General features: G+C 37.8%; 2 protein-coding genes across 2 annotated transcripts in view; one reads left to right on the top strand and one right to left on the bottom strand.

The window, feature by feature from the left end:
* The window catches only part of rab3gap1 (RAB3 GTPase activating protein subunit 1), a 308,505-nt gene that overhangs the window by 126,901 nt on the left and 168,196 nt on the right, over nucleotides 1-13,408 (bottom strand). The window lies entirely within an intron of this gene.
* Nucleotides 1,703-12,748, top strand: nmi (N-myc (and STAT) interactor). The gene is made up of 10 exons (XM_053328445.1): nucleotides 1,703-1,810; nucleotides 1,906-1,947; nucleotides 2,028-2,096; nucleotides 6,168-6,326; nucleotides 6,426-6,542; nucleotides 6,771-6,933; nucleotides 7,118-7,224; nucleotides 10,284-10,470; nucleotides 11,852-11,955; nucleotides 12,239-12,748. The coding sequence occupies exons 2-10, from the start codon at nucleotides 1,909-1,911 to the stop codon at nucleotides 12,437-12,439; spliced, it is 1,146 nt and encodes a 381-aa protein (XP_053184420.1). The 5' UTR covers nucleotides 1,703-1,810; nucleotides 1,906-1,908; the 3' UTR covers nucleotides 12,440-12,748.

Here is a 13,408-nt window from a genome sequence, read left to right on the forward strand (position 1 = left end):
GTTGCTTTTATTTACCTGTTGCCATGGTGAATCGTGTCGGGGCTCCACTGGTGATGGCTTTTTCATTCATCTCTGTTTTAATCCATTTAGAGTAGCCTACAAGGTTAGACTCAAAGTTTATTGAGCCTGATGTTTCAATGGACCCCAAATCCAGAAAAATCATATTAGTCCTTTTTGGGATGGCCTGTGACTACTACTAGATGCTGGAAGAGACAGCGTTTCAGAGTTGCAAAAAAAGCCAGGATGTACAGTAGGAGTAGCAGTCTTTCATTTCTTTTTTTTCACAGGATAAAAAAAAATCCAGTATCTTGACACTGGTTGTATCACAGTGCATATCAAAGCAGAGACCAAAATACTAATGTTAACAATGATGAAACAATGTCTAAAAATCTATTTCTTTCTCTTCTACAATGAAAATTCCTCACAATCTAGTTGTTGGGAAATTCATGAAGAAATCAAAAGTTAACTCCAAATAACTTACAGTAACAAAGTTGCAATCTAGCAAGTAGGTTATAAAGCATTACCTTTTTTGTAGCCCCCAATCTTCTTAAGGATATCCTTTTTGCATCATATAATAGAGGTCCTTTAGCTCAAAATCTCAAGTCTAGTTGCTTTGAGTATATTGTATGTGTCTTGACAGTTGACAAAACAATTTCAAGTTGTGTCCTCTGTCTCTGTTTCAGTTTTGTAGCCTCTTCAAAATACAAAACGTCATCTAAATACAATCTGATAGTGCTGTGAAATAGGAGGAATGTTCAGAAAGTACTTTTCTTGAGACTTTTGCACTGGCTGTTAGTAGATCTATTTGAACTAACACTATCTTAATTAAAGAGTTGCACTGCACCATCCGCAACCTCAGAACTACTCACACGGCAAGGAAAAGTATAAACATTAAGTTGTATCATAGTATTAAACGGCCAAATAGTGTTCAAAGCAAACACTGGAGGACTGAGCAAGAGATTGAGAAAAAAAAAGTTGCACTGCACCATATCCTTCAGATAGGTTTGGGCAACATTAATTTGGTAACAGGGATTACAGGGATTTTTGTAAATACAGTCTTCAGTGTGGTAATTTCTTCTTTTCTTTATTGACAACAACACAGTAGTATACACATGGATGATGAGATAAGTGTATATACAACATTATTACACAAACATACAATCATAAACACCCCAGGAGGTTTAAGAGTGACAACAAGATTAAGAGAGGAGAAAGGAAATACTTATTCAATGAATATTTATGTAAAGCTTAAAGAGATCATATGTTTTAACAGCTTTTTTATTTCAACAATCATATATAGAAGAGATGTATTGTTTAACATATGCAGAAAGTTCCAGAAAATGTGGCTTCTTGCCTGAAAATTATGATTAGTGTATGTGAAATTTGGATAAAATAATTATCAAATTAATCAATTAAAACTGGGTATTTAGTTTCTTATCAAATTCTGTGCAACCAAACAGAACATTTTTCCAGCATAAATTAAACTTGGGGTAAATATGATCACTGATGGAACGTGCCAGTTTACTCCAGAGTTGTCTGGTGTGTGGGCAACCGCAGTGGGTACAGTTCACACATTAATGTCCATTTGAGCCTGTATGATTAGTTGGGTGAAATCTGTGAAGCATTTTAAAGGATATCTCTTTAATCTTGTCGGTGTGGTCTATTCTACACAGAACGCCCTACATCCAGTTTAACTTTCACTTTTCATTTCATTTCAGTGAAGAAGTGCCGCGCACCGGAGCCGCTGTGTGTGTCTCACTTTACGGTGCTTTGACGGAAAAATAAGGCAGACAACTAAATACAGTTCCAGGTTTGGTTCTTTATCTTTAGAATGTGTAGGCTAATGTGTCTGGCTTTATTTTACACAGGCTACTTTGTTAACTTAGTTTCGTTTTCGTCAATCAGGTCATGGCTGACATGTCCAATAACACGCCGATAAATGACAAGGTAAGTATTATTAAACTCTTTGAAAAGTGTAATCGTTACTTCGCGTTACTCAGTGATTCTGTAAGAGTCCTTATCATCAGACGGACGGGAGCCTGGAGGAAGGAGACGGTCAACTTGCGAAGGCCAAGAAAGAGCTGGAAACATGGAAGGTAAGACAATATGTAAAATACTGACATCATTTCAACATCTGTCTCTTAGCCAAAACATAAAAAGTTGCAGCAGGTCAAGTCCATGCAACTCGTTTTATTAAGGCACAGTGTTTAAACTGAACTGACACCGGAAAGTGATCAAAATTAAAGCGGCTTCTGACCTCTCGCTGCAAATGAAAATAATGACGTTTACAGTGCATGTCTCATGATTAGTTGGCTCTTTAACTCAGCAGGAAAGGTGTATAGGGTTGCCAATCGTTCCGTATTTAGAAACAAAATGACGCGTCCCGTATTGAGCTGAAAAGAGACGCACTTTGTCCCGTATTTCCCATGGTATTTCCGTGAGAATCAAAATAGTGAATGACGGTTTGACAACTTTACGGTAATCTTATTGTCAGCATTGCCAGCCCTCTCCTGCTCTGTGACCAATGAGCTGACAGCACATTCACAGACGAGAATGACAATGCAGAATCCGGCTCTTCTCATTGGTCGAGGTACTGTTGCTTGCAAGAAGACAAGATTTTGAGGCACTATGGCTGTGTCCCAATTTGGTCCAAATTGCGAGGCTGCATCCTTCGAAGGCCGCAAAGGCCGCGTCCTTCGAGGATGCAGCCTCGCAGTTGGGTCCAAATTGAGACACAGCCAAAGTGTTTATGTTTACAACTTTTCCACTGACTTCCTGTTTGCACTTTTCTTTTTGCACTAAATGTGCACTATTACAGGAATTTTCTGCTTTCTATTGTTTTTTTGTTAGTTTATACTGTTTTCAGTTAAGATGGACAGCTCTGTTACAAAAAGAGATTTATTTTATTCTGTTAAATTAAGCAGGACAGATTTTTGTTAAAAATATTGTTAAAAAGAATCAGGTTCCACTCAAATAGTTTAAAAATGGTTTCACACACACAAAAAAAGGCAAAAAATGACACCAAGTCAGGAGGGGTGAACACAATCGGGTTGGCCGGCCCTGCCAACTAGCTGTCCTTTATTTATTTTTCAGGGAGTTGGCAACCCTAGGTGTATATGACCTTTTAATTTTGGACTGTTAACATCAAACAACAACAAAATGATCATGGACATATTACCTTGTTTCTGTGAATTATAGCATTTGCCTGCTGTTTACAATAATTGGTAAGCTCAACAATGATATCCTAAGGGGAATTAAGTGAGAAATGTGTTGTGCAAGAACAGCACTATTTACAACACTGTCAATTTCCACTTGATGGATTTTTTGTTATGGTTCTGTATAATCAGTCTTAGTCAAAAAAGGGACTATCATTTTCACACTGAACAACAGCAATATTCTTTACCCTTGATTTGTATTTAGTGCTCAGTTCTGTGTACAACATCTTAAGTGTTCTGTACAGTAATGAGGTTTTATCCAGAATAAGCAGCACTCTATGCATTTTATAGTAAACCTGAGGACAGGAATAAACAGCAACAATAAATCATCTAATAAAATCATCTATTAATGCACCGCTCAGTAAACATCATAGTGTTCTGCATAGAAATCAGGAAAAACGGCACCCAATACATATTCACAGTGAGCAATATTATTAATATAATTTAATAATAAAATAATACAATAACTTTCAGAGAAGTTTGAATAATTCCTGTAATTTGATTACAGTTAAACTTAAACCTGTGTAAATATTATTGGAAACTTAATTTGTTATAAAAGTATATATATATATATATGTGTACATATAGATATATATGTGTACATATAGATATATATGTATATATAACTTATATTATATTATTATTATGAATTAAGTACTTGTAATCACTTTTGATCAGAATAAGCACCATTCAATACAGTTTCAGTATCAACAATAAAACTGTTCTTCACTCTTAATAACGAATAATAAGTAAACATAGTGTTCTGTATTCTAATCAGTCTTAAACAGAATAAGCATCAATATATTTTCACAGTGCAATTTCAAAATTCTCATTATTTAGAGGCACAGGCTCTTCAAAACAACTGTATTTTGTGGTTTCCATGTCATCTACTGAACAACCTAATGAACTCATCCATATCCAAGGCCATGGCTATGTGGGGCTCCACACTTAGCACCCCAAGGACACTCAGTCATTGTTCATGGTGGTACGCATTTAGTTTTGATAAATACTCTGCTGTGGAACCATCTGTGGAACCATCTGTGGAACCATCTTCCAGATTTGGTCCGGGGGGCAGACACCCTCCCTACATTTAAGAGTAGGCTTAAAACTTTCCTTTTTGATAAAGCTTATAGTTAGAGCTCTTAGAGCTCTTAGCTTATGCTGCTATAGGCTTAGACTGCCGGGGGACTCCCATGATGCACTGGGCTCCTCTCTCCTCCTCCCTCTCTCTCTCTATCCATCCATCTATATCCATTAATATTCATGTTCTATTAATGCATTCAATAACCTAAACTTCTTCCCCGGAGTTGTCTGTGCTTTCTGGTCTCACAGGTAGTCTGGGCCTGTAGACGTCCGGAAGACAGATTCCAGTCCCAGACCTTCTAGCTTCATTGTTGATTTTCAATGTGCTTCTCTCCTCTATCCTTCCTTTCTCTCCTCTCAACCCCAACCGATCGAGGCAGATGGCTGCCCACTTTGAGTCTGGTTCTGCCTGAGGTTTCTTCCTGTTAAAAGGGAGTTTGTTCTTGCCACTGTCACCAAGTGCTTGCTCATATGGGAATCAGTTAAAACCTGAAGAGTTTGGTTTAGAACCTGCTCTATGTGTAAAGTGCCTTGAGATAACTCTGTTGTGATTTGGCGCTATACAAATAAAGATTGATTGATAAATTTGTCACTATAATATTTAATACTAAATAGTTTTTTCCTGTGATTTTTATATGTAGCACAATTTAAAGGAATATGACTTAACAGATATCTTTTATATAACTTATTTTTTTTAAGACCAGATTTCCCAAGATTAGTAGTGAACCATGGTTTGATCATGTTCACAGATCTTTTGTTATCATTAGACATATTTATTGTGCTTAAACACCTTAGAAACACATTATCTGATGACATAACTACTCTGGATGGCATTACTCTGGCCTCCAGCACCACTGTAAGGAACCTAGGAGTTATATTTGATCAGGATCTGTCCTTTAACTCCCACATAAAACATATTTAATTCTTTTTTGAACTATGTAACACATCTTAAATCAAAAAGATGCAGAACAACTAGTCCACGCATTTGTTACCTCTAGGCTGCATTATTGCATGATCTCCTTATCATTAGGCTTTCCAAACAAGTCTCTAAAGACTCTCCAGCTGCCCCAGAATACAGCAACACATATAGCCTACTGACAAAAACTAGAAAAAGGGATCAATTTTCTCCTATTTTCGGCTGCATTGGCTCCCTGTAAAATCCAGAATAGAATCTAAAATCCTCCTTTTTAATGACAAAGCTTAATGGTCAGGCACCATCATATTTTTATTCCCTATTACTACACTAGAACACTGTGCTCCCAGACTAGTATCTCCAAAAGTAGAATGGGAGGCAGAGTCTTCAGTTATCAGGCTCCTCATCTGTAGAACCATCTTCCAGATTTGGTCCAGGGGACAGACACCGTCTCTATCCTCAAGAGTAGTCTTAAAAGTTTTGTTTTTGATAAAGCGTATAATTAATGCTGGCCCAGGCTTGCCTTGGACCAGGCCTTAGCTTTGCTACTCCTAGACTGCTGGTGGACTTGATGCACTGAGCTCCCTATCTCCACCTGTATGCATTCATTAATGTATGAATGTGTGTCACTAACTAGGCATCTTCCCCACAGTTTTGTACTTTCTCGTCTTGCAGGTGACCTTTGGGTACATAGTGACAGCTACCTAGCCTGACACCCACCACTGCTACTACTATCATTATTAGTCACTTTTTCAAAAAATCAAGTTTGAATGAATTTGAAATGTAATAGCATATTGTCTTTGCAGGAAAAGCAGTAACTAAAATCCACAGACCTCAGTAAACAGTTTCACAGGAACGTTTTTTAAAAACTAGTTCTTAAGAAAACTGTCATATTTTCTATCTGTATCCTCTCTGAATTCTTCTTTAAGTTTTCAAATTGGCTCTGCTTTTTTAAGGCTAAAGTAGAAAAAGCAGACGATGTGAAAGCCCGGCTTATACTGGAAAAACTGGAAGAAGATGAAGCTAAGGTTAAGGCCCAGCAGGAGATGATGGCTTGTCTCGAAAATCAGAACGAGTGTCAGAAGAAATTCACTGAAACAACGAAAGAAGTGCAGGTACGGTTACTGTAATCTCTATTATGTTAATAAACTGCTGGGCAACAATGAGATAGAGAAGCTCACTTCACTTTTTTTTCATGTGGTGCTTTCACATAGGATGAAATCCTAAAGCTTGGAGAACGCAAGAAGGCTTTGCTGGATAAACTGAGGAGATGTCAAGCTGAGCTAGAGGCTAAGAAAACTGAGTCTGCCAAACTGAAGCAGAAATTCAAGGTGGGAATAAAGGAAGTCCTCAAAATCATGCACCAGTCAAAAGTGTTTTTCCATTGCATTCATTCCAGTGTATTAAGTAGCAGAAATATAAGACAATATGCTTAATAATATATAGTACATTGAAATTAAAAATATAACAAAAATGTGTAATATAGCATATATATATCGCAGATACTGTTGTACAGAAACCGTTGTGCTGTAACTCAGTGTAATCATCCACATGTCCAGATCTGTGCCCAGATTCCAGACACAGAGGTGAAGTTCACTTGCCAGAATAAAGAGGAGAGTGATGACAACAATCAGCCAATCAGAGAAGTGTTTTCCATCAGCCAGAGACCCACTGTGCTTCTTCAGGGAGGACAGGCACTCATCACTTTTGAGGAAGAGAAAGGTACACATAGTGAATGTATGACTATGTGTAGGCTTGTAGGCTTAGATTTGCTGTTGACTGATACATTTAAAAAAAGATGAACCTCTCATGTAATAATTTGCACAACCCAGAGAATGTCAACTAACACTACAACAACACTACTATATATCTGAGGTGAATCTCTGTCCTATTTTCTGTCTTCCAGTGGCTTCTCAGATCCTGCAGCTCGCCAAGTGCTCTGTGTCCTGTGAGCAAACTTGTTTGGATGTGAAACCAAAGAGAATTAAAATGGATCCCGCTGTAAAGTTTGAGGTGAGTAAAAGACCCCTCCATATTTCCCCTAACAGCATTTTCATATTGATTGTTTCTGAGTAGTTTAAAATGTCTATAGAAGGCCATAATGTGAAACAATCAGTTAATCAATCAATCTTTATTTGTATAGCACCAAATTGCAACAAAAGTCACCTCAAGGCACTTTACACATAGAGCAGGTCTAGACTGTACTCTTCAATTTAATTCAAAGAGACCCAGCATTCCCACATGTCACTTGGTGACAGCAGCAAGGAAAACTCCCTTTTAACAGAAAGAAATCTCAGGCAGAACCAGGCTCTAAGTAGCCATCTGGGTTGGGGAGAGAGAGAGCGAGAAGGAGAAGAGGGAGAAAGGAGAAATAAAGAGAACTAGAGCAGAGGAAGAAAGGGAGAAGAGGGACAGAGGAAAGAGAGTCATAGTGACAGTTAATCAACATTGAAAATAATAACAGTGGAATCAGAAATCTGAACATCCACATGGTCCAGGATCCTGACATCCCCAGACTACCTGTGAGACGAGAGAGCACAGAGTTAGTGAATGCATTAATAGTACATGAATGTAAATGGATAGAGAGAGTTTTAGAGATACTAGGAACCACAAGTAGGCCTGCATGCTGGGAGCACAGTGTTCTAGTAGGTTCATAAGGTACTATAAGCTCTTTAAAATATGATGGAGCCTGATCATTGAGAGCTTTGAAAGTGAGGAGAAGGATTTAAAATTCTATTCTAGATTTTACAGGAAGCCAATGCAGTGAAGCTAAAATAGGAGTAATATGATCTCTCTTTCTAGTTTTTGTCAGAACACGAGCAGCTGCATTCTGAACCAGCTGGAGAGTCTTTAGAGACTTGTTAGGACAGCCTGATAATAATGAATTATAATCTAGAAGTAACAAATGCATGGACTAGTTTTTCAGCATCATTTTGAGACAGAATATGTCTGATGTTTGTAATATTAGATGAAAGAAGGCAGTCCTTGAAATGTGTTTTATATGGGAATTAAAGGACAGATCCTGATCAAATATAACTCCTAGGTTCCTTACAGTGGTGCTGGAGGCCAGAGTAATGCCATCCAGAGTAGTTATGTCATTTGATAATGAATTTCTAAGGTGTTTAGGGCCAAGCACAATAACTTCTTAATGCATGTTTGTAGGTTGGTTAACTGGTTGGATTGGTTGGATCTGGCTTTATTGATAGATATAATTGAGTAGACGATACTCAATACTCCATAACAATGGAAATTTATGAGTTTTTCTTACTTTTTGTTATGACAATTGTGATTAATTGTTTGTATTTAAAATACTTATATTATGTACATTGTCTGTATATGTAATGTGTCTAGTTTAACAAGACAAAACACCAGAAATGCTATATATGTTTTACCCTTCAGCGTCACTCAGTGGCCTGACTATATTTAACCTGCAAACTTTTAAAAACTGAATGTGGGAAAGACAAAATAATTAATTGTTGATTTCAGAAGGAAGAGGAAGAATCTCTCTCCACTTAAGGGTCAACAGGTCGAGGTTGTTGAAACCTACAAATATCTCTGTGTCTTTCTGGACAATAAATTAAATAGGAAAAAGAACACTGATGTGGTATTCAAGAAGGCTGAGTCAAGACTCTTCTTCTTGAGAAAATTGAGATCTTTTGACATCAGCAGGATGTGTTCTATCAGGAAATCTTGGCTAGTGTCCTCTTCCCAGACTCACTTGAAGTTATTCTAGAATAGAGAGCGAGGATAAAACTAAAAACAGTTTTACTCCTCTTTAACAGCCATAAAGGCTGAGAAACTTGTGGTGCCTCAGTTTTCTACTGAGAATTTTAGAAGGTATTTTGTCCCAGCAGCAGATTATTCAATGAGCACTTATAAGCTGCGTTCACACTGCAAGCCAAAATCCGATTTTTAGCCCACCTAGATTGGAACCAGATGGCTCTTATGAAGTCTGAACAGTCATAAATCACATGAGACCTGATTTTTGCAAACCAGATTGAAACCACCTTTGGGAGGTAGTTTCAAATCTCATTTGGACAGATGTGTCTGAGTCTGAACAGCTCCAAACACTCATATCGGATTTGACTGTCCGTGACGTCTTTCTACATCTCTACGCTACGTCACTCTATGCGACACCAGACTCGCGCTTATTCCAGTTGTTGTTGCTAGGTGATATCACTGGAGGCAACGGAAGACATGGAAAACATCAGTCCATGGACAGAGGACCAAACCATATTCTTAATCTTTGGGGGGATGGCTCGGTTCAAGTGAAGCTCGAGGGTTTGTTGTTGCTGTCGCTGTAGCAATTATATGACATCACACAATACACGCTAGATGACGCCTCCGCTCTGACAACGTTGCCACGGCAACCTGTCAGATTGGTCATTAATGTGGCCCAGTCTGAACAGAGCCAAATCCAATTTGGACACTTGCTAAAAACAGTGTGGACAGTCAGGACTAAACATCAGATTTGAGAAGGAAACAGATTTGAATCAGATTTGCCTGCAGTGTGAATGCAGCCTTAGTTGCACTTAACCATTGCTGTAGATCATGTTTTTAATGTATATTATTTATTTATTTATTTGATTGTATTGTTTTTATTATTGTATGTATGAGCTGCTTGATGGCAAATAAGTTTCCCCACTGGGGGATTTATGAAGTTTATCTAATGTAATGTAATGTAATGACTAATATAATCTAATCTAATCTAAGATGAATATTTTTATTCTACAGTTCTTACTGCAATAATCAAAGGCGTTTGTAAACTTTAATAATATCTGAAACTGCCCCACATTCAATTTTGATAACTGCAGGGAGCTTTTTTAATTCCATTTTATTTATTCATTTTAATTTTTTGTTAGAATATTTAACAAACATTTCCTCACATGTAACCTTCCATTTTGCTGAGGAATTGTGCACTTTGCACTTCCAGAGGTGTCTTCCATTCAAGATGTCTTTAAAAGTCAGCATTAGGTCTGACAGTGCTCCTGGCATTAATTGTGATAGACTAGTAAATTAAGTTATTTACTTTGAGACTCTCCTGTAATCAGTATGTTCTGTCTTCAATGTAGATCCACCTCAGCATTTCCAAAAAGGAGCTACTTGTCTCCAATGTTCCTCCATCCATTCCAGAGGAGAGAATGAGGGACCGACTGGAGATCAGTTTCTCCAGGCCCAGCAGAGGGGGTGGAGAGGTGGAGAGAGCGGTGTATGATAAGAACACTGGGACAGGACGGATCACCTTCCTCCACCCTGGAGGTAAGACTCTCTGTTTGTTTGTTTGTTTAAATGTTACTTCCGACTAAATGAAAATGTGAAGCTTCTATCTGTATTATATTTATTTTACTGCTCTTTTGTGAGGAGTTGGCTATCCTTTCATAATCATAACTAGATTTGAATAAACATTTAATTAAACAACTTCTAAAATATTGGACTGGGAAATGAGTGAAACACAAATTAGGTTGGAAGTATTTGGAAATAACCATCTAGTTCTGGTTCTGGTCTGACTTAATCTGTGCTACAATCAGCTTGCTGCTGCATGTGTATGGAGGCATCTTTACCGTCTTTCTTTTTGAAAATATTGTACTACACAAGAGACGCAACTAGTATGATGCTGTTGCAACAATATTTCATGAACAAGTGAACAAGCAGGTTCCTTGTGTGTGTTTGTTTGTTTGTTATTGCCTATATGGCCTTTAAGTTGTCCTGGTTTGTTAGGCTCAGAGACAATAGGCCTTGCTTTTTGAGCCACTTTTATGGAACATCACTCTGAGCTAGTGCTAAGCAGTAAGTATAGCAATACAGTAAACATCAAAAAAAAAAGTCCTTTGCATCGTGAAGCCGTTCTCTATTATTTGCACGTCAAGTCAATCTATCACTCTGTTGTGCACGTGCCCCCTGCTTGCTGAGATGGTGCCGCGCACACAGAAGCTGTGAGAGATGGGGAGGGGGGACAGTTCACCTCTGGGTCTCCCTACTGGAACAGGCAGGGAGGAACGGGGGATCCAACTTAATAGAGCAATACTCTAATGGAATTAGTGGGCTAAAGTCAGTCACACCTCGACTTTCTTCCAAATAACGCACATTTCATTCATAATATTATAAATACAGGCCTATAGTTCATGCACATTTTTATTTTATTGGGTTGTGTGAAATGGCTAAAAAAAAACGTATCTGTACGCCTCCAATGTAAATTGGTTTAGTCTTAGTATCAATCATGAAATAGGGGAGCAGATTTCATGTGATGACATCATTGATGATTTTGCATCAAGGAAAGCCAGAAGGGTCAGGCTTTAGTTGGCTGTTGTGCCATTTAAACAGTGTGTTTGCTGTAAGAAGGATATGTGCTATTAAGAATATTTATTCTCTAGGGGAGTCTCACCTAGGGCGTCATTCAAGATAGAACCGCCACTGTATTCTAATTACAAATGCCAAGATAGCAAATATATTTTATCTTTTTACCAACTTTAATCACAAAATATCATATGACCAATACAGACCCAGAGACACTCCATTTTTTCACAATTTTAGCAAATTTAACACAAAAATAGTTCCATACTGCACATTTAAGTGATGGCCACCTTTCTGAGCCTCAGCATGTTCACAATGTATTGATGCTAAAATGTGTGCCTGTGTGTAGTTGCAGAGAGCCTGGCCCTGGGAGAGAGGTACTGTGTGGATCTGGACACTGAAGTGAATGTACAGGTTGGACCCAGTTATCAATACAAGCTGCGTAAATTTCAGGTAAGATTCTAAGATTGGTTCCTTTTTTTTCTTTGGGGGAGCGGGGCATTTTTTTAAATTCCTTTATAATCCTGTTGTCACCTTTCCTGTTGTAAGGTGATGACAGGAAATAAGTAACATACATCAAAGGTCTGCAACTGGAATCAGATCAGATCAACTGTCAAATCAGCTTGAATTCACCAGATGCTGCAGCAAATCAATATTGATCTCCTTGAACTCTAGCTATGCAGTAAACAGTGTGTGGCAGAACTATGACAACGCTGATATCAGTGATTCATTTCAGACCTTCTGTGGCACCCCGAAGCGAACCATCCTCCTACATGACATTGCTGATGTGGAGGATGAGGAGGACCTTCAAGACCACCTGGAGATCCATTTCCAGAAGCCCAGTAACTACGGTGGTGAGATAGAGAGCATCAAGTACTCCAGGGGGAAGGCTCTGCAGGCCTTTTTCTGTGAGGACAAGATGGAGATAGATAACTGACTTTAGCCAGCAGGATGCCACCTAAAGCTCTAAGGAAAGTACTAAGAGTTATTTGTTATCTATCTGCTTCTAACTACTGTCAGAAATACTGAATCATATCTGTGATACGTTTTTTGATTATTTATCATACTCATGAGAGTCAGATGAGAAGATATAGTAATTTCATCTTGTGTTCAATAGAGGGTATCAATTTGATATGGTATATTAAATGGCAAAACAAAGGCAATTGGCAATGTTTTCAACAGTGATCTGTCTTTTCCCTTCATACAAACTTTAGTGTGGAATTCTTACTTTACAGCTTTACTTTAATCTAACCTGGTGAGTCTAAAAATACATGACATAGATGGTTTACAGCATTACACAACAGCTATTTATTCTCATTTGTTTGTGATTAGAATGTCTGTAAGGCACTAACAGTTTTCCAGGCCAATAATGTACCTGGCTTCAACTTGTGTTTGAACTTGATTTCTTTTTCTCTTCTACTGTGCATTGTAATAAAAGAATGCTCATTCAATCATGGGTTGTTTTTTCAATAACAGAGAATTGGGCTACATACAGTCCAACATTAAGTATTTGGACAGTTACAAATAAAATAATGGATACTACATAAAGTATCAAGTCTCAGCTTTGAGTAGTTTAACATCAATATACAGTAGAAAGCACTATGTGGGAAAGCCCTTCTTCCACGTATTGCACAACGTTTAGGGGTTCAAACATTATTGGACATTTGGCTACTAAAAGTTTCTTGGGCAGTTGTGTGTATATTTAACTAATGAAAACTATGATTAAAAATGTTTAACTACTTTTTTCCCATGACAATACTATGACGAGATGCGGTAGACAGGCAATATAGTTGATGAAAAAACTAGACTAAAAAATCTCTCTTTATTTTCATTGACAAAAAGGAGGAGACAAAATACATATATTTTTCTAAATCACCTTCCAAATATCCTGCTCATTTAAAGAAAT

Source organism: Scomber japonicus, chromosome 11 (genome assembly GCF_027409825.1).
Source record: "Scomber japonicus isolate fScoJap1 chromosome 11, fScoJap1.pri, whole genome shotgun sequence".
NCBI classification, from domain to species: Eukaryota; Metazoa; Chordata; class Actinopteri; order Scombriformes; family Scombridae; genus Scomber; species Scomber japonicus.